Here is an 18,138-nt window from a genome sequence, read left to right as displayed (position 1 = left end):
AGAGGTGCACCTGCAGATGAAGTGTTTGGCACTGAGGCTCTGCGCACGCTGCCCCACAACGGCCATTCATGTCAACTTCAACTTGCACTTCAGATTCCAGCGTTGACAACAACAGCAACATCAACACTCAGTCCTGACCAACATCCCCGCTGTGACAAGCCATCATCCATCTATACTACACCATGGTGCGTGTGTGTTCAATCATCTCATGCTCCCCCTATACAACGCAACAACTCAACTGACACGCGCATTTTCCCGGTAAGAACAAAGACTCATGCTTCACTTACGTGCACATGCACCGCTCCGGTGACGCGGATCTCTTCGAGGACTTCTGCAAGGACAAGCTCCCCGACGACGAAATCTACGTCCAGCCCCAGCACCGGCCCATCAACCCCGAGGACGAGGACGATGTTGTTCCCGATCAGCACGCCGCCTTTGGGATCCAGCGCGCCACACAGCGTGTCAAGGAGCCCGCGTGGAAGGACCTGGGCCTGTCCGATCTGATGAGGAAGGGTCCCGGACCGGAGAGCAAGGCTGCGGGACCTAGCAAAATGCAGAAGGGTCTTCCGCGATAAACGACTCTTCATCTGCTGTAGAGGGATATGAGCGGATTGTGTTTATGCTTTTCTTGGCAGGAGCCAAAACTTCATGACGGTGTTACGGTGGACGGGCATCCCTTCAGCTGCATGTCACTACGGTACTAATGATAGTCATTTACGTCTCTTTTCCTTATCATACCCATCGTTTATACCTACGTAAACGCCAAATCTCGAATATACCGTGAAATAGCCTTCGACCGGCATATCCAGTAAACAAACAGTGGCTGACATTGTTAACCTCAACTCCAAAACTCCGTCCCATGTACATAAGGCCTTCTCCCAACTCCATCATCCCAATCAAGCATCATCTCGCATGATGAATCAGCTCTTTGCCAAAAAAGCCTCTCTTTCCACCACCTCACTTCTGAATTTGACCAAAAATACCGTCTTTCCAGGCCACATCTCGCCTTCTCCAACCGTGTGCGCCGTCACTCGTGCAGGAAAATCCGCACCATCACACACCCCTTCCACCACCCCTGCCACAAAGGCTGCGCAGTTCAGCTGGCTCATCTCCCGCGGCACGCTAATGTACTGGTTGACAAGCGGTTCGTTGTCGATGATCATGTACTCGTCGGGCTTTTCGGCGTCCGTTGACTTTTCCAGCCTGTCGGCTTGCCTGCCGAAGAGGTGCAGCCATACGTTCTGCTTGATGAAGTGGAGGAGGGCAACGATGTTCTGCGGTCGCAACTGCGTGCGCGGGGGCTCACGGTAGAGGAGAAGATCGAGAAGCTTGATGCCGATGGAGTGGCCCTGGATATTGAGTCTGGAGGATCGCACGGTACGTCAGTTCGCAATTCCAGAACCTAGGTTGGGGATCACAGAACAGAAAGAGCGACGCGAGTAGGCGGGCAGATAGACGAACCTGTGCTCGAGCTCCTGGATCCCCTTTACGCGCTTCTGCGCATATGCAACCATCTCGGAGAACAGAAAGGCAAAGCTGGCCTGGCTCAGCTCCGACGTCTTGGTGCGATTGATGGGGCGGTGGTAGATGGTCTTGCCATTGCTGGGCACGCGCAGGCCGGACTCCTTGCCCGTGGAGGCGCTTGAGGGTAGTGACGACATGGCGAATTACCGTGCGCAATAGCGGCGCATTGCTGTCCGTCGTCAATGCGATATAGAGGCGTTTGTTGGGCGAAAGAGGAGGAGTTGCGGCAGCGAGATGATGATGTATGTACAAAGTACAAGCCAAGTTCTCTTAGGAGTTGAAGCTCTTGAACGTGGGGTTGGCTGCTGACTGTGGGAAAGTACATGCGTGGACGTACCTACCCGCCGTCGGAGCTGCCTTCCAAATGTTCCAGCTTTCACGAACTTCCCTTATTTCCTAGAGAGCAAATTTCAATTTCACGCTTCCACAAATCTCACAAGATAATCTTTCAATTCAACAATTCAACCAATATGGTTCTATGATACCACCGTTGAGAATAGAAAGACCAATTAAAAAACCGCGTATGCAAGAAACATGCAGAACATATACACCACCTCTATCAAGAAGCCCACGACTGGAAACCACCGAAACGACCATGATCAATGCACCAACGTCAAGTCTTCTCCATGGCGGCATCAAAGCTTTTCGAATCAGGCCTGATACATGTCATTGCACGGTCAATACCTTCGAGTTCGCTTCTTTCTGCCGCAGTGTCGCTGTGACCCATTCTGACACCTCCTCCAAGGCTCGGCGCGGATGCTTCTTGCGCTTGAGGAGGAACCCCTGGATCTCTGCAGGCGATAAAACACCTTCTGGGATCCGGCGACCAAACTCTGCTGCAATTGTCTTCATCTCTTCAGCGGTGATTCCATCCAACTCCTCGGTATCGTGCTTCGCAGCTGGGTGTTCGTTCGACTTCTCTGCCACCTCCTCCACCTTTGCTGCCCTGTTTGCTGCCTTGGTGGGTTCCTCTTGGCGAGATGTCTCGTACATCCGATGGAATAATTCGCCAGCCTGAATGCTGCTGGCATTGCTGAATCGAACTTGGACGTCTACTCTGCCTGGGCGGATCAAGGCCTCGTCAAGAGCCTCTGGTTTATTGGTCGTCATGATCAGGACACGGCCTTCGTGGGATGCAACACCGTCGATGGCATTGAGCAGGCCCGATAAGGATATGCCATCCAGAGCCAAGGGGACTTTCCTGCCGCCATCTTTCTTTCTCGGTCCTCTCTTCTTAGGTTTGACCTCCACTTCGCTGTCCGACTCACCGTCACTGGAATCGGCTTTACTCTTGTGTTTCTTTTTTCCGTCCTTCTGGTCCTTGTCATCCTCCTTCTTGCCCTCTGTCGGATTCTCGCTCTCCGAGCTGAGGTCGCGCCGCAGCCCCGCAGTGTCAATATCCTCAAGGAGGACGATGCACCTTCGTGGCAGTTTAGTGAACAACGTTGCCAGGTCCTCTTCGTTGACGCCGGCGTCCTGAAGGCTAATGACGTAAATGTCGATGCCAAACACGCCCGCCAATGCAAAGGAGAAGCTTGTTTTCCCGGTGCCTGGAGGCCCGTGAAAGAGATAGCCTCTCCTCAACGGAATGCCACGAGACGCATACCATCGCGGTGTCCAAGGGTGCAAGTACTCGTTGATGTCGGCAAGGATGTCATGCTTCTCGCTCGAGTCGAGCACAACCGTGGACATGGGCCTTACAGGGCGTCGTGCCACTTGCTGCCACATGTTATGGTCCCTCCGTTGCTCCTTGACCCTGGGGCGATATATGGTCGTCTTTTGACGAGTGTCGTTATAGTACAGAGCTTTGGCATCCGAAAGCAGCTGCTTGATTGGATCTGCAGAAAGCGTCGTCAGTCGTGTCCGACCAATAAGAACAATGGACCTGGTGTACTCACCTATTGAACGACCGAAGCACGAGATCTTGACTTCCTCGAGATCCTTCATTGGGCCTCCCCAAGAACGAGTGCTGACGAACGATTCCTTTTTCCGAAGCACGCGGAAATACGTCCCCTTGTGCCAGAATGATGTCGACCCCATAGCAGGAACAAACCTTGGACTCTGCACGCAGGAATCCAGGTATTTTCAATCAGCTCACATCATCGCCAAAGGAAGGGCAAATACGTACCGATCTGGCTGCATGGTTGGCAAAGTTCAGGTACACTCTATTGCCACCGTCAACTTCGCCACCATCCGTCCAGGACATGACACCTTCCAGCTCTTCTTCTTCCTCCCAGGCACTCTTCCAAACAGTCTGGGCCATGAGGTATTGGCTGTTCTTGATGCTTGGCTGGTGAGAGAGCCATTTCATCAAGTGCGAATATATATGGTCATCTTCAGAGATGTACATGGCGCACATGAGATAATCGTCCAGAAATCGCCGGATGGACTCGTGAATCTGCGATCCGAGTTTGAATGCACCCCAGATGAATCCCAAGACGGCCAGCATCATTGACGGATCAAGGCCGAACTGTGTACCCAGGAGCCTATAAATGAAGTGAAGAAGTTGAGCGAGGGGCGAGGCATGGCTGGTAGTGGTGAGAATGGTATCCATTATGCCGCCAGCCGAGAACGGGATATTCGAATTGCTGCTCCCGCCCTCACCATTCTCAGCCGCGACGGTAGAAGTGAAGGATGACGCATTGAAGGAAGATGCGTTGGCAACAGCAGTGCTGAATATGGGCGCAAGACTCATCCTACTGAAGGAGTCAACGATGGACCCAAGCGCCATGGTCAACGTTGGTGCCGAGTGGGATGGATGTTTGGAGGACGGCGAGAACAGCGAAGAGCAACCAGATATCTCGTGCGAAAGAGATGAAAGCCACGCCAGGATCGGAATAAACGGAAAACTTCCTCCGCAGCCGCAAGATTCACAGCCTCCAATGCGGTACAGGTGAGTAGGTCATCCAGGAAGAGGACTCAGAGTCACTTCGCCGTGAAGATCTGCTCACACAAGCTGAACTCAAAGGCAGCAGCAGCCAGGGTTATTTAAGCATGGCAAGATGGCAACTCGGTTGCCGGGTATACATACTAAGAACACATGGGCTAATCTTGTAAGAGAACATAAAGGCGTCTCGACAATTTTGGAGACGGGTTCGAACGCAGGGAAAAGTGGCCCTACGCCAGCGCTGGCTTGTCCGACGGATTTACGATCACTTACACGACGATTCAGGTCTGACGCCACCAGGAAGGAGGGTGGCCCCCAGATCGACCAAGATGCATGGTATATGTGATTACTTGAACCGACCTATTGTCATTACGGTTGGGACCAGCCAACATGACCGCGGCTCTGCCCATTGCTTCTCACATAAACGCCCAACGTCGTCCTTGCTCTCGTTTCCCGTTGCCTTATTCCAAAAGTTCAGACGACAAGATGATGGCTTCGTGTTTCACAGCGCTCGAGAAGATCAACTTCTGCCTACGGGTGGCGACGAGAGCATAAGCTAAGTCAACCTTCAAACGGCAGCTAGGACAGGAGGGGGCGAGACCGAGAAGACAGAGCACGAGGCCCCCCCGGCTCGGGAAGGCATAATACTCGAGCGAACAGGCTCGGAGAGGTCCCAAATAAGCCCTACCGGATCTCAATATGCAGCATGACGGCGCTTTGCCTGTCTCCGAGTGGCGCTTAGCCGCCTTTACAAACGCCCAGGCGCGGATGGTGGCCGTGAACTAGCTATCGCTAGTTGCGCGTCGTCATCTTCGCCTCCCGTTCCGCAGCCAAATCCTGCCTGAATTGAGAGCTGAATGGGTTGAACTCTTCAGCAGCTGCAATCTTTGGCCCATGGCGATGCTCCGCCAACGGGCGGATATAGGCCAAGTTGGGTTAGGAGGCCCTGGCCAGGGGAGTCTTCAGACCTGTTGGGCGTCGCTGCGTTTGCAGTCAGCGCTACACGGGACGGACGACTCCTATGCTGCGCAAGCGATTCATACAGTACCCGTCTATGCATAGGTACCACGACGAAACGAAACCTCTAAGCTTGGCCCTTGCCAAGGGTCTCATGCCTACTTGGTATCACATCGAGGCAAGCGGCGGCTCGCTGTGCTTGCTTTTCTCGCCATGCCGTTCGGTATCGCCCAACGCAAACGAAACGCAACGCAACACAACACCGCAAGACCCGCGCAGCAGTGGTCACGCCGGCAAATCGAGTCAGTGAAGAGCTGACATTGTGTCTGACCGTCTTTGTACCACCTCGGGTCAGGTCTTCATGCCGCGCGTTTGCAATGCGGCGTCTCTTGATTTGAGCCTTGTGCAATGTCGTCTAGATGTGAGCCGACCCAACACCCGACCTACATACAACATACATATTGGACGCACCTTAGCCCGTTGCGGCTCATGCGAGCCCCGCCATGTAAGTAAGGTTGGCGTCAGTGATGATGATTGAGTGATGCTGAACACGTCTGTTGGGCGTCTAGATGATGCTTGTTGATATGCGAGCTTTGCTCAACCAGCAGACAAGACGGAATTCCCTCGAACGCATCGTTCAGGAACGCGAACGGGTAGGAGTGCTTGGCTACTTTACATTTGCCACTTGCAGTCAGAACCTGGTAAACCCGAGATCTTGGATCAGCGAATCGCATTACACGCGCGCCCGAACGGCAATCCTTCGTTGGCCTATGGTACGACAGGGTGCCAATGGCATCTGGCAAACGCCCTCCCGATGCCCACCGGAACTGACTAGCAGATACTTTCCATGCGGACAACTACGGTACCGGTGATCGTATGCATGTGCGTCAACATGCAGTCTCCGAACTCTTGAGGCTTCTCGGCAGGGTATGGCCTCGATGCGTTGGCCCTAATCTCAGCCTGCCTCTCAACACACCCCGGATTGCCTTGGCTGGTGAACGAATCGTGCCCAATTGTATGCGCGAGTAAGTGTGTGTGTACGTGTGTAGACGCCCTGTAACGCGCGCAAGGGGATGCAAGTCCTCTGTCCCGTACCCATCTATGTATTATGCAGTCATGTGTGATACTACCTTGCTGCTAATGTATGTATGATAATCCCAGAAATCCAGCTGCCAACAAACAAACAAACACGTTGACGGTTCAGAATCAAGCCGGCATGGCACGTCTAACGGACACCTCTTCGTCTAGCCGGAGTGCTTCATCTCTTCTAGGCAATCCTGACCGCTGGTCTCACCGACCGGAAAGAGGGGGAAGGAAGCTTCCGGCGTTTATGCCTGAGCCTCTGCCGTCTGCTCCTCGAGCTTCGCCTCGGCTAGCTTCTCTGCCAACACACTCGTCTCTGGCTCCTCTTCCTGAGGCTTGTCCGCGACGCCCTTGTCGTCGTTGTTGGCCGCGTACTTGAAACCCGTGACGCTCACGTCGGTGCCGCCTGAGAGATAGTCCTCCGATTCGCCCACGAGCTTGCCGGCAGCCGCCCATCGCGCCAGCCGCTGCTCCCTCTTCTGCTTGCACAGCTCGTTGAGGGCCGGCCAGTACGTCTCGTGATCGTACTCAAAGTCCAGGTCGCCGTTCCAGTCGGAGCTCCACAGCTGCTCGGCTGGCACATACTGCTTCATGTCCTCGTTGAACTTGAGCTTCTCCCTCGTGACGGGGTCAATGAAGGGGGTGATGATTTTGAAGAAGCCCTGGACGAGCCACGGCACTGCACAAATTAGGAGATTTGCGTTAGTCGAAGCTCTTTTGGTTCTCGTAATCCGGTTGATGCCAAGGTTAGAAGCGGCCGAAAGGAAGTGCGGATCCGCTTTCAGCCTCTAGGAAAAGGGGGGACGGTTGCTGCTGTTGTGCAAGACACAACACACACACGCACACGCACACGCACACAAACACACTGCATGAAGAAGACTCACCATTGATAATGAGCGCCTTGCCCAGCCTCTCGGGATAGTGGTTCTGCAGGATGTGCAACACCTCCCTGGCCGTGGACACGGGCACGCTGGTGTTCTGGCGCTGCTTGCTGGGCTTGAAGTTGATCATGAGGCTGAGCATCTCGACGCCGGGGGGCATCATGTCAACAACGCGCTCGACCATGTAGAAGAGGTGCTGGATCTGGCGGGGGCTGCTGTCCGTGTTCTGGCGGCCCGGGTTGAGGTACTGGCAGGGCCTGCCCTGGCGGTCGAAGCCGAGGATGATCTGCTTGCCCGTCTCCTGCTCGGGCGAGATGTGCTCGGGCGCGAAGTCGTCGATGCCGTACTCGCGGCGCCAGGCCAGCGTCGCCAGCAGCCGCTTGGCGGCGTCGTCGACGGACCACTTGGTCGCGCGCAGGTAGCGCAGCAGGCACTCGCGCGTCAGCCACGCCCGCTCGCGGTCCGTCAGGGGGCCTGACTTGTCCTTTTCCTTGTCGCACTGGACATTGCTGAAGGCCTTTGCCTTGGCCAGCAGGGCCTCGTACTTGGCCTGCTGCTCGGGCGTGAGCTCTGGTCGGGGCGCGGGCTTGCTGTCTGGCGTGGGCGCCGGGATTGGCGTCTTTCTGGGGCCTTGTGATGGTGATGTTGGTGCAGCCATTGTGTCCGTTTTTTTTTTTCACCTTTTTATCCTGTGAAACGATGAAAAGCAATGGGTTTGATAAGATGATAGTCGTGTGATTCGCGAAAGAAACCAGATTTCCTTGCGCGCAGCCGCCAGTCGATGAAGGGAGTTGAGGTGGGTGAAGTCGAACCGCCGATGAAGGAAGGCCGTTATCGCCAATGAGAGACGAGAGCCTTTCCGCCCCTTTTTTTCCCTCAAGCGTTTGGTATTATTTGCTGGCCGCCTCCTTTCTCGGCGTGTCAACGAGAAGAACACCGAAGCGCCCTTCAAATCGCAATTATGGTCTCTAAAGAACAAAGTGAATGGTAAATCTCTCGAAAGAAGAATCAACGATTGACGTGAACGAAATGAGAGTGAAAATGAAAGGACAGGAAGCCCGAGGTTTTTTAAGATTGATTATAGCGGGCTGCTATTGACATAAGCTGGCTGCTGCTCCTGCTGCTAAGATAATGATGCGTCCCGGAACCCGACCGCCCCGAAAGATCCAATTTCCAGCTCTTTCCCCCTTCTGTTTCGTATTCGTTTCTTTTGCTGACTGTTGCACTTGTTTGCGTCCATGACTTCTCCGAGTTCGTCTCTTCTTTCTCACCAGCATCGATGCTGCGTCTATCATTTCCTCTTGTGATTACGAGCTACATGATTATGAATCGGATAAAGCTCTGTCTCATCTAATGTGCATTGCATTCGATGCATTGCATTTCTTCGACAAGAGCCTTAACACAAAAAACCGAAGGATCGGCCTCTCTCTCTCTCTCTCTCTCTGTCCTACTCTTCGCGAATACAACAGATTGTGCTACCCTGCGAGGGGGCACAACAGAACTCTCCAATAGTCACCGTGTCCATGTCTCTTTCCAGGTACCATATTCATATCTGAATGAGATCATTCTTTACCTCAGTCTTAATGATGAAGCTCTCCCGCCGTAACATGAGGTAGATGGCTATGAAGCCAGAAAGCTACTAAGCCACGAACTGCCGAATACTCTAATTAGCTATCCGTAGAGGCCAATATATCACCAACTTCATGAGAACATAAGTCCTGGTTTCAACTTATACTTCTTGGAATCAAATACAAAGGCAAAGAAAAGAGAACCTATATATACCTCGTCTACCTCGTCTACCTCAAAGTACACCATAACCCCTAAATTTCACGTAAAGCCAAATTAAATCCATCGATTCTCCCACCCGATGCTCCTTTCCGGAACACACAACACTCCCAAGTCAAGTCGCTAGAAATCATACTGTGATGCCCGGACTCTCTCTCTCTATATATATAAAAAAAAAAAAATTCTCATAACCCTTTCATCGATGAAAATCTCGCTTTTCTTTTGAGTTGCGCCTTTGGAAAACCGAAAACCCCCAAGGAAGAAAAGGTAGAACGCATCCGATTCCCTTTGTTATCGTTTCAAGCAATTCGTCTCTGCCAAACCTTTCTCTTGAATTACCACCAACCCCGCCGGCGCCGTCACATGGATGAAAGGGAATCCAAATTAGTACCCTGCCCTGCTTCTGCTGGGGCCTCTTTATGGTCTCCGCGATGCTCTTTCTTGTATTAGTTGCCGGCTCGTCGCCGCGTCGAATCCGCAGATTTCTGTCAGGTAATATAGTCTAATTTCATCTCGGGTCAGTAAACGTTGCGCTTGCGTGTCGTATCTGGAACCACTCACTTGTCCTCTGCCAACTCCTTTTGCCGCACGTCTTCGAACCCTTGCTGGCACTGCATCCACGCTGCCGCCCGGTCCTTGGGTCGAATCTTCTTGACCCAGAGTCGGAAATCTCCCGTGACCGGCCGGTGATCACTCACCCTCACCTCATGTCGTCTATAGTCTAATTGCTGTACTCTACCGCGTCCTCGGAACAGTAAACGATCACACCACGCGGGGCTCCTTCGCTTCTCACTGGTGTCGTACGTGTCGGTTCCCACATCGTACTTGTACGTCGGCGCAAAGGTAATGGGCAGTTCTTCGAATGCTCGCAGTCGTAGAGCTGGGTTGCGGCGGCGCGCAACAAGCAGCTGGTCCCGCTCGAGAAGCTTGGCCAGGTTGTTTTGCTCGACGGCCTTGACGACCGTGTCTCGTGACATGGTGTCGATGCGGTAGTTGAGATCGCCGTTGAGAATGCAAAGCTCGTGGTCGAGAATCAGGGAGCCGTCTCCACCACCGCTAAATGTATTGATCCGAACCTCGGAATCACGCTCCTCTGGGAACAGGCTGGCCTCGAGAATGGCTGCTGCATCGTTATGCCGGGAGCTGGCCTGCGTTTGGCCGGCTGCCAGATGGCAGTTGACGAAGCAGAGCGACGTATCGTCCACCTGGAACCGAATAGCAACTGCGCCCTTGTTGCCATGCAGACCTCCCATGCCTCGCTTCACCTCTGCGCCCCTGACTTGCGTGATTCTGCCCCCCAGTGATGACTTGACGAACACGCAAGTAAAGAGTCCCACCATGGGTGCCGTGTGGAGGAGATGATACAAGTGATCTGCCGGCATGTAGTCGTCCAACGTCTTGATCAGAAAGTCCCGCCAGTCCCGGTATTGGTGGCTCATTCGCTCCTGATCCGGGCCCTCCTTCTTCTTGGATTTGAGCAGCCGCTTGGCGGTGGCTTTCTTGTCCTCCAAGTCCACCAGCTCCTGGAAACCAAACACCAAGATGTCAGGAGAGCCGCTCGATTGCAAGAGGTTCTGGAAAAAGGTGGCGTCGCCATCAGAGTACCGGAGACTATGGGGCGTGGAAGCACCGGCATTCCACGTAAAGATCAGCGCCTTGATCTCTTCAAAGTCGCAATATGTCGTGTCCTTCGACTTCATCTCGTCTTCGAGCCAGTCGTCCTGCAACAAGCCGTCCCACACCTTGATCCGACTATCTGCACCTAGAGAGACGACTTGCAATTGATCCAACTGATACGCGCTGGCGAAATCCACCTTCAACTTGAGAACGGTGTTTTCATGCGCCTGCCATTCTTTCAACACCACCCACGGTGTCTGAGCAACGTCGTAGACGCACACTTTTCCAGTGTTGTACCCTGCCCATAGGTACTGGCCAGCGCCGGCGAGTGTATTGATTTTCCAGGTCGTGACGTTGACGATCGTCTTGCAAGAATAGTCGGATGTAGAGAAGATGCTGATCTTCCCGTCAGCATGCCCCAGGAAAACTTTGCCGGGGTAGCTCTTCAGCAATGTTCCCGAGGTGATATCCCCAGCTCCCTCCACCGTGACTGGTCTGACCAGGACCTGGAACGGGGTGCGGTTGTCTCGCGTGGGAGCAAACACCCGTAGCTGCTTTCCAGTCGCTTGCCAGAGCTCATCCCCGACTACCATTGAGAAAGTTTCTCCCTTTGGTATCTTGAAACTCTGGTGCGGGTAGTTGTTCAGGTTTGGCTCTCCATCGGCGTCGGGGCCCCAGACGTGGAGATTGCCGCCTTCGTCAGCAGTCCACATCTCGTTCAGATGTCGATATATTCTGGTGACTTCCGACTTCCCATGAACACCCGCTTTGCAAATCAGTATGCGTTGTGTCGGCACCTCAATCTCCATAATCTCTCCTAGGTTAGTTCCGATCCACACCCTAGAGCCTTCATGATCAGGATCCGCACAGGGCTTGAAAGACACAGCGGTGGCCTTGACACCCTCCGTATGCGCCAGACTGACGAGCTGTTCTCCGTCGCGAAGGCTGAATACTCGAGTCAAGGGGCCGGTGGTGCAGACATACTGCCCGCAGACGTCGAAGATGCGAGGATCATACTTTGGCTGGATGTCGTAGCAACCCTTTTTGATATAGGGAGGTCGCCGGTTGATGCTCGAGCTGTCGGGGTAGGTCGTGATTTGAGCTGGGGGTTCAGATCTTGGTACAAACCCCTCAGTTGCGATGGGCGCTGGGGACTGCTTTACTATTGGGGCTGCGGCCGGTGCTGAAGAGGTGCGAGCATCCGAAACGGCATGTTCTGCTACTCCAATGTCCATTGTCTTGGTACGTCCTTGTGCCGTCAACTGTCCTTGTTGCGCCAGCGGATTGGAAACGACTCGATTCGCATTCGATGCTGGAAGCTGTGGTTGGGAAACAGATGAAGGGGCAACAGTCTGCGTGCTGCTGGGCCCCGCTGGCCGCGGAGGTTTCGGGGGTGGCTTCATTCCGTTATTTGCTGGTGGGTGAGGGGGGATGTCGGTGGTTTGGGGCCTTGCCGGCAAGGCAGGGCGAGCGTCGCCGGTCAGTTGAGGGGTGATGGGAGCCCTGGCAAAGCCATTGAGCTCTCCCTCCCGCGCTGGTTTCCGCACAGACATGGAAGGGCGGAGGGCTGTGGCTGGTTGTTCAAATGCTCCCGCAAGCTGCTTTGTCCTACTTGGCGCATCGCTCTGTTGCTGTGGCTTCGGTCGCATGGGCAGCTCAGGGGGGTTGTCTCCAAACTTGGGCTCGGGGTTTCTCGAGTCGGCGTCGAAAGGAGACGACTCCTGAGAACGATTGGCTCGCTTCGTCGCCGGTCTGCCTCTCGTCTCCATCACGGTATTTGCCCTCATCAATGTCCTCTCTGATCGCGGGGCAGGCGGCGGTGGCGGCGCTGGTTTCCATTCCTTCTCGCGCTTCAGCTCACCTGATCGCCTAGGAGGCGGCGGCGATGGAGCCTTCGAAGCCCCTTGCTTTGGAGACCGCGGCGTCGCACTACCACTACCACCACCACTGCCAGTCGGAGTGAGCGGTCGACTTGGGATTCTAAGCGGCGTAGGGGACCGGCTCGACGTGGCAGGAGATACGGCGACGGGGTCGAGGAACGGCGACTGCTCCCCCGGAAGGCTATTCAGCGCGGCTTTAGGGGGCGACTGTGGAGGCTGAACCGTAACTGCAGGCGGGTGAAGAGGCACTGGGGGTTTTGTCACAGCAGGCGGCGGCCGCGTAGAGAGAGGAGGCGGTGGCGCTGGGGGCCCCCGATCCCGGTTTACTGGAGAAGCCGTTGCAACGGCTCGATCTTTCAGGTTCGGCGGTTTAGCGGGAGCGATCGGGGTCTCATGCGCCGGCTTGAGGCTCTTCAGTCGTTCCGGCTTTGGCCCTGGCGAGGCGTTGCGCGACTGAGGGGGCACCGGGGCAGCACTGGGCGCGGAAGCAGGCTGGGGTTGCGACGGGCCGGCCTTGTTCATATTCTCGAATCGAGCAAGGAGGGAGGAGACGGGCCTCTGGTGGTAACGACAAGCTATCAGTATCCTAGACCGCCTCCTGTTACTGGAGACAACTCACGATGGAAGAGCCATCAGGCCCGCTGCCTTCTGTCTGCTCTATGTTGGGGGAAGACATGATTTCTGATCGGTGGGGTTCTGGGCAAAATCACCCATTACACCCACGGCTTTCGTTCCTCTAGAAGACCATACGCGCACCAAGAGGTGGAACAAGTGTCTCGGGGAGCTGGAGAACAAGCGAATGGAGAGGGATCGAGAGGCGAAGAAAGCGTCGAGTCCTCGCGTGCCCGGTGAGAATCGGTGCGGTCCGAAAGGGGGGGGNNNNGGGGGGATTATGGAGGGGCGGATTGAGATCGCGGTGACGAGGCCGGACGTGGGACTATTCAGACGGAGTCGAGCGTGAGATGCAACACAAGAGCATCGCTGGCGCAGCCAAATGGTTCGCAGAACAGCTGAGGCATGAATCCCCTCTGATAGACGACAAAGAGCGCAAGGGAAAAGGGGGCCTCTCCTGCAGCTGCTGTGGTGGTCAAGCTTTTGGCTTTGAGGCTGGTGCTTGCGTGTTCTTAGAGGGTGCGGATGATCTATGTCATATCCAGGAAACGGCTGGGCCTGTTAATTTAGCACTGCAAATTGGATCTCGGCAAGGATGCCCCTGTACAGTGTGAGCCACAGGCGGCTGCGCGCTGGGATTTGGCGCTCAGGCCACTGAAGAGCCGTGCCGAAACCACTGGGCTGGCAGCAGCGCCGCAGCGCCGGGCCAATCGCGCGTTACAAGGCGCATCGTTATGCCGGCTAAGCTTTTTGATCGGACGACTTGGCTTTGTCCTAGCATCAGCTTCCCATCTCTGCCGCCTCCACTGCCTGCGATATTTGACATCCGACGCTCCCTCGAATAAATCATCGCAATCCTACCATCAGCACACGAATCACTCGGTTACCGTTACGATGAACACTGTAGGTGCTGCTCTGTTCGGCTCTGGATCCCGAGCATTCAACTGACTCTGGTTCGTGCAGGTGAAATCCTTCTGGTACTAGCCCGCCATATCCGCATGTCGCTGCTTTCAACACACCACAGTTGCTAACCAGAGGCTCTTTTTCGCTCTCCTTCATCTCAGGCTGGGATGGGGCTCCCTTTGCGTCGGTAGGCAATCCCCTGGTTCTCCTTTCATCAGCTCCCTCAGCTGACCAGTCACGCGCAGCCGGTGCCGGCGCATACGTCTTCGCCAAGCAGCAAATCCGGGCTGATCGCCAGGCCAAGCTCGAGGCGCACCACAAGAAGATCGCAGCAAACAAGGCCCTGGAATATGACGCGGCCATGTCCTCGACAGGCTCTGGAGCTGGCAACGGTGGCCCTGCAAGGACCGACAACGCTGGCTCGCCGAGCCAAGAAGCGGGCAGCGACCCTGCGGCGACGAGGCATGCCCCGGCGACAGAGTCTCAGCGAATAACCGAGAAAAGCAAGTACGAGAGCGATACGCCGTATCGAGCCCGGAAAGGGGACAGGTTCAGCTAGAGAGGCGGAGGGACTGAACTGGAAGGGCAGGAAAAGAGGAGCTCATCTTATTGCTGTTTATGCTGGGAATTCATGCTGGCCTTGTACATTATCATGGTGTAACATGACGCCCTTGACAGGGTTATATAGTCGTTGCTCCGCACACTGGCGGGAAAAGTACGGTTTGTGAAACTCCACTCAAATGAAGAAAAGGGATTGATGATTGACAATGGCGAGTACGAGTATCGCAAGTGCAGTTCCATGAGTGATGGGATTCACCACACGGTACTTGGTATGTGGACTGATGGACCCTGAAAATGAGGCCATTCCTATGTCATACTTTTCCATAGAAGCTTATCCTTTGGTGTTTCCCTTTTGCTGCCTCCCCTTATCGGCAAATAACCAGGCTCAACGCAGTTTTTTTTTTTTTTTGTTCCACCCTTTCAATCTTGATCTATGGCCATATCGACTATTCTCAGCGAAGCCATCACATGCGCTGTTCCTTTCATCAAAGCTCCTGCATCCCAACGGTAATGGAGCTCGTTCCGAAGCTATCGAGCTAGGGTACGCGCTCCCGAGGTTTTCCCGCGACATGCGTCAAACTTGCCTTTGTATTCGCGAACAGCCTCAAGCTCTCTCTGACTTTATATCCCGAGCCGCAGCAGATCCAACCAAGCATCTTGCACCCTGTTTGGGGCCTTCCAACCCGCCCGCCATGGCCTCGCCTGAGCTGGCCATCACCAAGGCGACGCTGTCGGCGACTCTCTTCCGCGCCGATCCCACCTCGCTGAACCGCGCCGCGGTCGACGACTTCTTCTCGCTGCTAGACAAGGCCATCGTCCAGTGCTCTCGCCAGAACGTCCAGGTTTGACCCATTCACTGCTCGCAGGCGCTTTGTCACATGCGCTCACAAGCGCGCTCAAATTGCTAAAACCTTTTCGCTGGGCAGAAATGCAAGGCTTGGATCGTCGACAACATTGTGCCTTCCACGGCGCGCTGCACAGCCCTGGGCAAGTTCTGGGCCGTGTTGTCGAAGAACCTGGTCGTGGAGGCTGACGGGAAGCAGCCCAGCGCCAAGAGGCGGAGGCTGCATCTCTTGTACATTGCCAATGATGTCCTCTACCACCAGGTTGTGCGCCAGGGCAGCCGCAAGGTGGCAGAGCGGTGGGCGGCTGTCTTGCCCGCCATGATGGGGAACGCGGCGGCTTTCGACAACTGCCCCAAGCACAAGACCAAGCTCAGCCGCCTGATCGATCTGTGGGAGGAGAAGGCGTACTTCGCGCCCGACGTGATTGCTCAGCTCCGCACAGCTCTGTCCAATGGCTCTGCCGAGATGACTGCCGTGAACCTCGAGCTCTCCGAGACCTCGCTCAAGCTCGCCAAGGACGCCCCGTACATCCTGCCCTCCTTTCACGGAGACGCTTCCATCCCGTGGTATGATTTGCCTGCCGGAACATGGTTACCTCACATCACGCCGAATTCCTCTAGGCCCATGGTCCCCGACCAGATCCGCCCTATTCAACTGGCGACGGGTCCAGCCGAGAAGCGAGTCGTGGATGCGGTCAAGTCGCTGCTGAAGGATGCAGACTACATATACTCCAAGGAAAGCGAGCCGAGCGATGACGTACACACAGGCTACAGTGAAATGGGAGAGCGCATCATTCTGGACGAAATCACGGGCGAGGTGGTCGGAGGAGACAGCTACTACGGCTGGTCTCGCCAATTCTGCGAGCGGATGAGGGACAGACGGAAGAAGCAATACACAGAGCGCTCACGGTCCGCGTCGAAGTCGCGGCCAAGATCAACATCGAGGAGCCTTTCTCGTGGCCGATCCCGGAGCTCATCGCCGCCTTCCTTCAAACGACCCCGACTGTCTTCGCGCTCCCAGAGCCGTAGCCGACAACGGGATCGATCTTACAGCCGTAGCCGCAGTCGCAGTCGAAGTCGCAGTCGAAGTCGCAGCCGAAGTCGCAGCCGAAGCCCCAGCAGAAGCCGCAGCCCCAGCCGCTCCCGTGGTGGGGATCGCGGCGGCAGTCCCGGCCGTGACAGCCGCAGTCAACCTCCTCAACCTCCTCAACCTCCCTTTATGCCACCTGTTCCGTTTTCACATCCTCCGCTACCGCCTCCCAACCCTTTAGCATTTTCGTTTCCCGTCCCACCACCATTTCCTCCGCCCATGGGAGGATTCCCACCGCAGTGGGTTCCCGGCACGGCGCCTCCTCCACCGCACGGCGTCCCTCCAGAGGGCGGCTGGGCCCCTCCTTTCCCGCCTCCCCCCGAGTTGATGGCTCACTTGATGAGCATGAACCAACTCCCTGCAGGATCTATCCCGCCGCCGCTGCCGCCTCAACCGCCTCAGCATAACAACTCGTATGGACGCGGCAACGGCAACGGCGGGTACAGGGGCGGTGGAAGAGGCGGTTATGGCCGCGGGGGCTATTGAGGGCAGTACTAGACTACCCACTCTTACCTTGAAACTTTCTCGAAGGATACCAATTCACCTTTTTTTTTTGCTGGGCGTTTTAGGTCATATGATGAATGGGGGTTGTCTGGGACTGTGTAATACCTGGGGTGTTTCAAGACTTGAATTACGTGACAGACTTGGGCTCGTGGGCTTTCACGGGATACCCAGCAGAGCATTTACTAGATACATCTTATATTGAGCTGGAAATTGATAGAAGCTTGAAGTCGAACCAAGCATTCTAGTACAAAAGCAAATAGGTTGGTATTCTGTTCAAGTACAAAGCAAATAATCTATTCGAGTACAAAGTGCTAAACACACACAACACATATAAGCAACGCACAGCATGTCCCCCTGTCCACCAACCGAAAACCTGGACCTCTATCCGTTCATCCGTCAACCTCCTAGAGTCTTTGAAAGAAGATACAAATCTGAATGGAAATTAAGGCTCTGCTGTCGTTTTTTTTTTTACTCGCTCTTGGCCCGCTTGCTACCACAAATGGGGTTCTCTTCTCCCTTCCGCTCTCCACCCCCTTTTTCAACATGCCCAGTAAAAACCCATGCAAAGAAGCACTGCTCTTCTCTCTCGTTCTCTCCTCTACTCCGTGTTCACAGAGTACGTTGCTCGTTCTGCTGTTTACCCATTTTTCACATCTCCTCAGAAGAAAGGGTAAACATAGTCAAGGAAAGGAAAGGACAGAGAGTAAGAAAAAAGGAATAATTATTGGATCAACCCCCTTGTACACGATTCCTGCTCAATATCGGTGTTTTGCAAACTCTGCCTATGCAGATAAAACATGAAAAAAAACACAAAAGAAAGGGAAAAGAGAGAAGAATCGTCAACATTACTTGAGCACAGCCCCCTTCGCAGACCCCTAAAAGCATTTTCCCCAATGGCCCCAGCTCCAGCCTTGACGTTGATCTGCCATCCAAAATCCCCCGAGAAAACCTACTGAAGGGCCGAAAACCCCTCTGGCACCTACAAGAACGTACTTCTAGAGACGTCTGAG

The 18,138-nt window shown here is 54.8% G+C and overlaps 9 protein-coding genes across 9 annotated transcripts; 4 read left to right on the top strand and 5 right to left on the bottom strand.

Moving 5' to 3' along the window:
* Positions 1-182: 182 nt before the first annotated feature.
* CCMA1212_004071 (uncharacterized protein) lies at positions 183-575 on the top strand (the record flags this gene model as incomplete). The annotated part of the gene is made up of 2 exons (XM_073701390.1): positions 183-185; positions 264-575. 2 exons carry the CDS (start codon positions 183-185, stop codon positions 573-575), a joined length of 315 nt encoding a protein of 104 aa, XP_073560151.1.
* A 345-nt stretch (positions 576-920) lies between these two features.
* On the bottom strand, positions 921-1,661 carry CCMA1212_004070 (Transport protein particle subunit trs31; the record flags this gene model as incomplete). Its single annotated transcript, XM_073701389.1, has 2 exons — positions 921-1,362; positions 1,462-1,661. The coding sequence occupies 2 exons, from the start codon at positions 1,659-1,661 to the stop codon at positions 921-923; spliced, it is 642 nt and encodes a 213-aa protein (XP_073560152.1).
* A 529-nt stretch (positions 1,662-2,190) lies between these two features.
* CCMA1212_004069 (putative mitochondrial chaperone BCS1-B) lies at positions 2,191-4,255 on the bottom strand (the record flags this gene model as incomplete). The annotated part of the gene is made up of 3 exons (XM_073701388.1): positions 2,191-3,362; positions 3,423-3,585; positions 3,653-4,255. The coding sequence occupies 3 exons, from the start codon at positions 4,253-4,255 to the stop codon at positions 2,191-2,193; spliced, it is 1,938 nt and encodes a 645-aa protein (XP_073560668.1).
* On the top strand, positions 4,203-4,757 carry CCMA1212_004068 (uncharacterized protein; the record flags this gene model as incomplete). The annotated part of the gene is made up of 2 exons (XM_073701387.1): positions 4,203-4,417; positions 4,697-4,757. The coding sequence occupies 2 exons, from the start codon at positions 4,203-4,205 to the stop codon at positions 4,755-4,757; spliced, it is 276 nt and encodes a 91-aa protein (XP_073560667.1).
* A 1,442-nt stretch (positions 4,758-6,199) lies between these two features.
* Positions 6,200-6,467, bottom strand: CCMA1212_004067 (uncharacterized protein; the record flags this gene model as incomplete). The annotated part of the gene is given in 2 exon segments (XM_073701386.1): positions 6,200-6,450; positions 6,464-6,467. 2 exon segments carry the CDS (start codon positions 6,465-6,467, stop codon positions 6,200-6,202), a joined length of 255 nt encoding a protein of 84 aa, XP_073560255.1.
* A 229-nt stretch (positions 6,468-6,696) lies between these two features.
* Positions 6,697-7,990, bottom strand: CCMA1212_004066 (uncharacterized protein; the record flags this gene model as incomplete). The annotated part of the gene is made up of 2 exons (XM_073701385.1): positions 6,697-7,130; positions 7,336-7,990. The coding sequence occupies 2 exons, from the start codon at positions 7,988-7,990 to the stop codon at positions 6,697-6,699; spliced, it is 1,089 nt and encodes a 362-aa protein (XP_073560662.1).
* A 1,684-nt stretch (positions 7,991-9,674) lies between these two features.
* Positions 9,675-13,290, bottom strand: CCMA1212_004065 (uncharacterized protein; the record flags this gene model as incomplete). The annotated part of the gene is made up of 2 exons (XM_073701384.1): positions 9,675-13,172; positions 13,234-13,290. The coding sequence occupies 2 exons, from the start codon at positions 13,288-13,290 to the stop codon at positions 9,675-9,677; spliced, it is 3,555 nt and encodes a 1,184-aa protein (XP_073560664.1).
* Positions 13,291-14,120: 830 nt separating this feature from the next.
* Positions 14,121-14,688, top strand: CCMA1212_004064 (uncharacterized protein; the record flags this gene model as incomplete). The annotated part of the gene is made up of 4 exons (XM_073701383.1): positions 14,121-14,129; positions 14,190-14,203; positions 14,291-14,316; positions 14,375-14,688. The coding sequence occupies 4 exons, from the start codon at positions 14,121-14,123 to the stop codon at positions 14,686-14,688; spliced, it is 363 nt and encodes a 120-aa protein (XP_073560663.1).
* Positions 14,689-14,896: 208 nt separating this feature from the next.
* CCMA1212_004063 (uncharacterized protein) lies at positions 14,897-17,110 on the top strand (the record flags this gene model as incomplete). The annotated part of the gene is made up of 3 exons (XM_073701382.1): positions 14,897-14,903; positions 15,147-15,532; positions 15,617-17,110. The coding sequence occupies 3 exons, from the start codon at positions 14,897-14,899 to the stop codon at positions 17,108-17,110; spliced, it is 1,887 nt and encodes a 628-aa protein (XP_073560666.1).
* Between the last annotated feature and the right edge of the window lie 1,028 nt (positions 17,111-18,138).

The sequence above is a fragment of the Trichoderma ghanense genome, assembly GCF_004382785.1.
Source record: "Trichoderma ghanense strain CCMA-1212 chromosome Unknown scaffold_3, whole genome shotgun sequence".
Classification (NCBI taxonomy): Eukaryota; Fungi; Ascomycota; class Sordariomycetes; order Hypocreales; family Hypocreaceae; genus Trichoderma; species Trichoderma ghanense.
The sequence above is the reverse complement of the archived record's forward strand: the minus strand, read 5'-3'. Positions and strand labels throughout refer to the sequence as shown.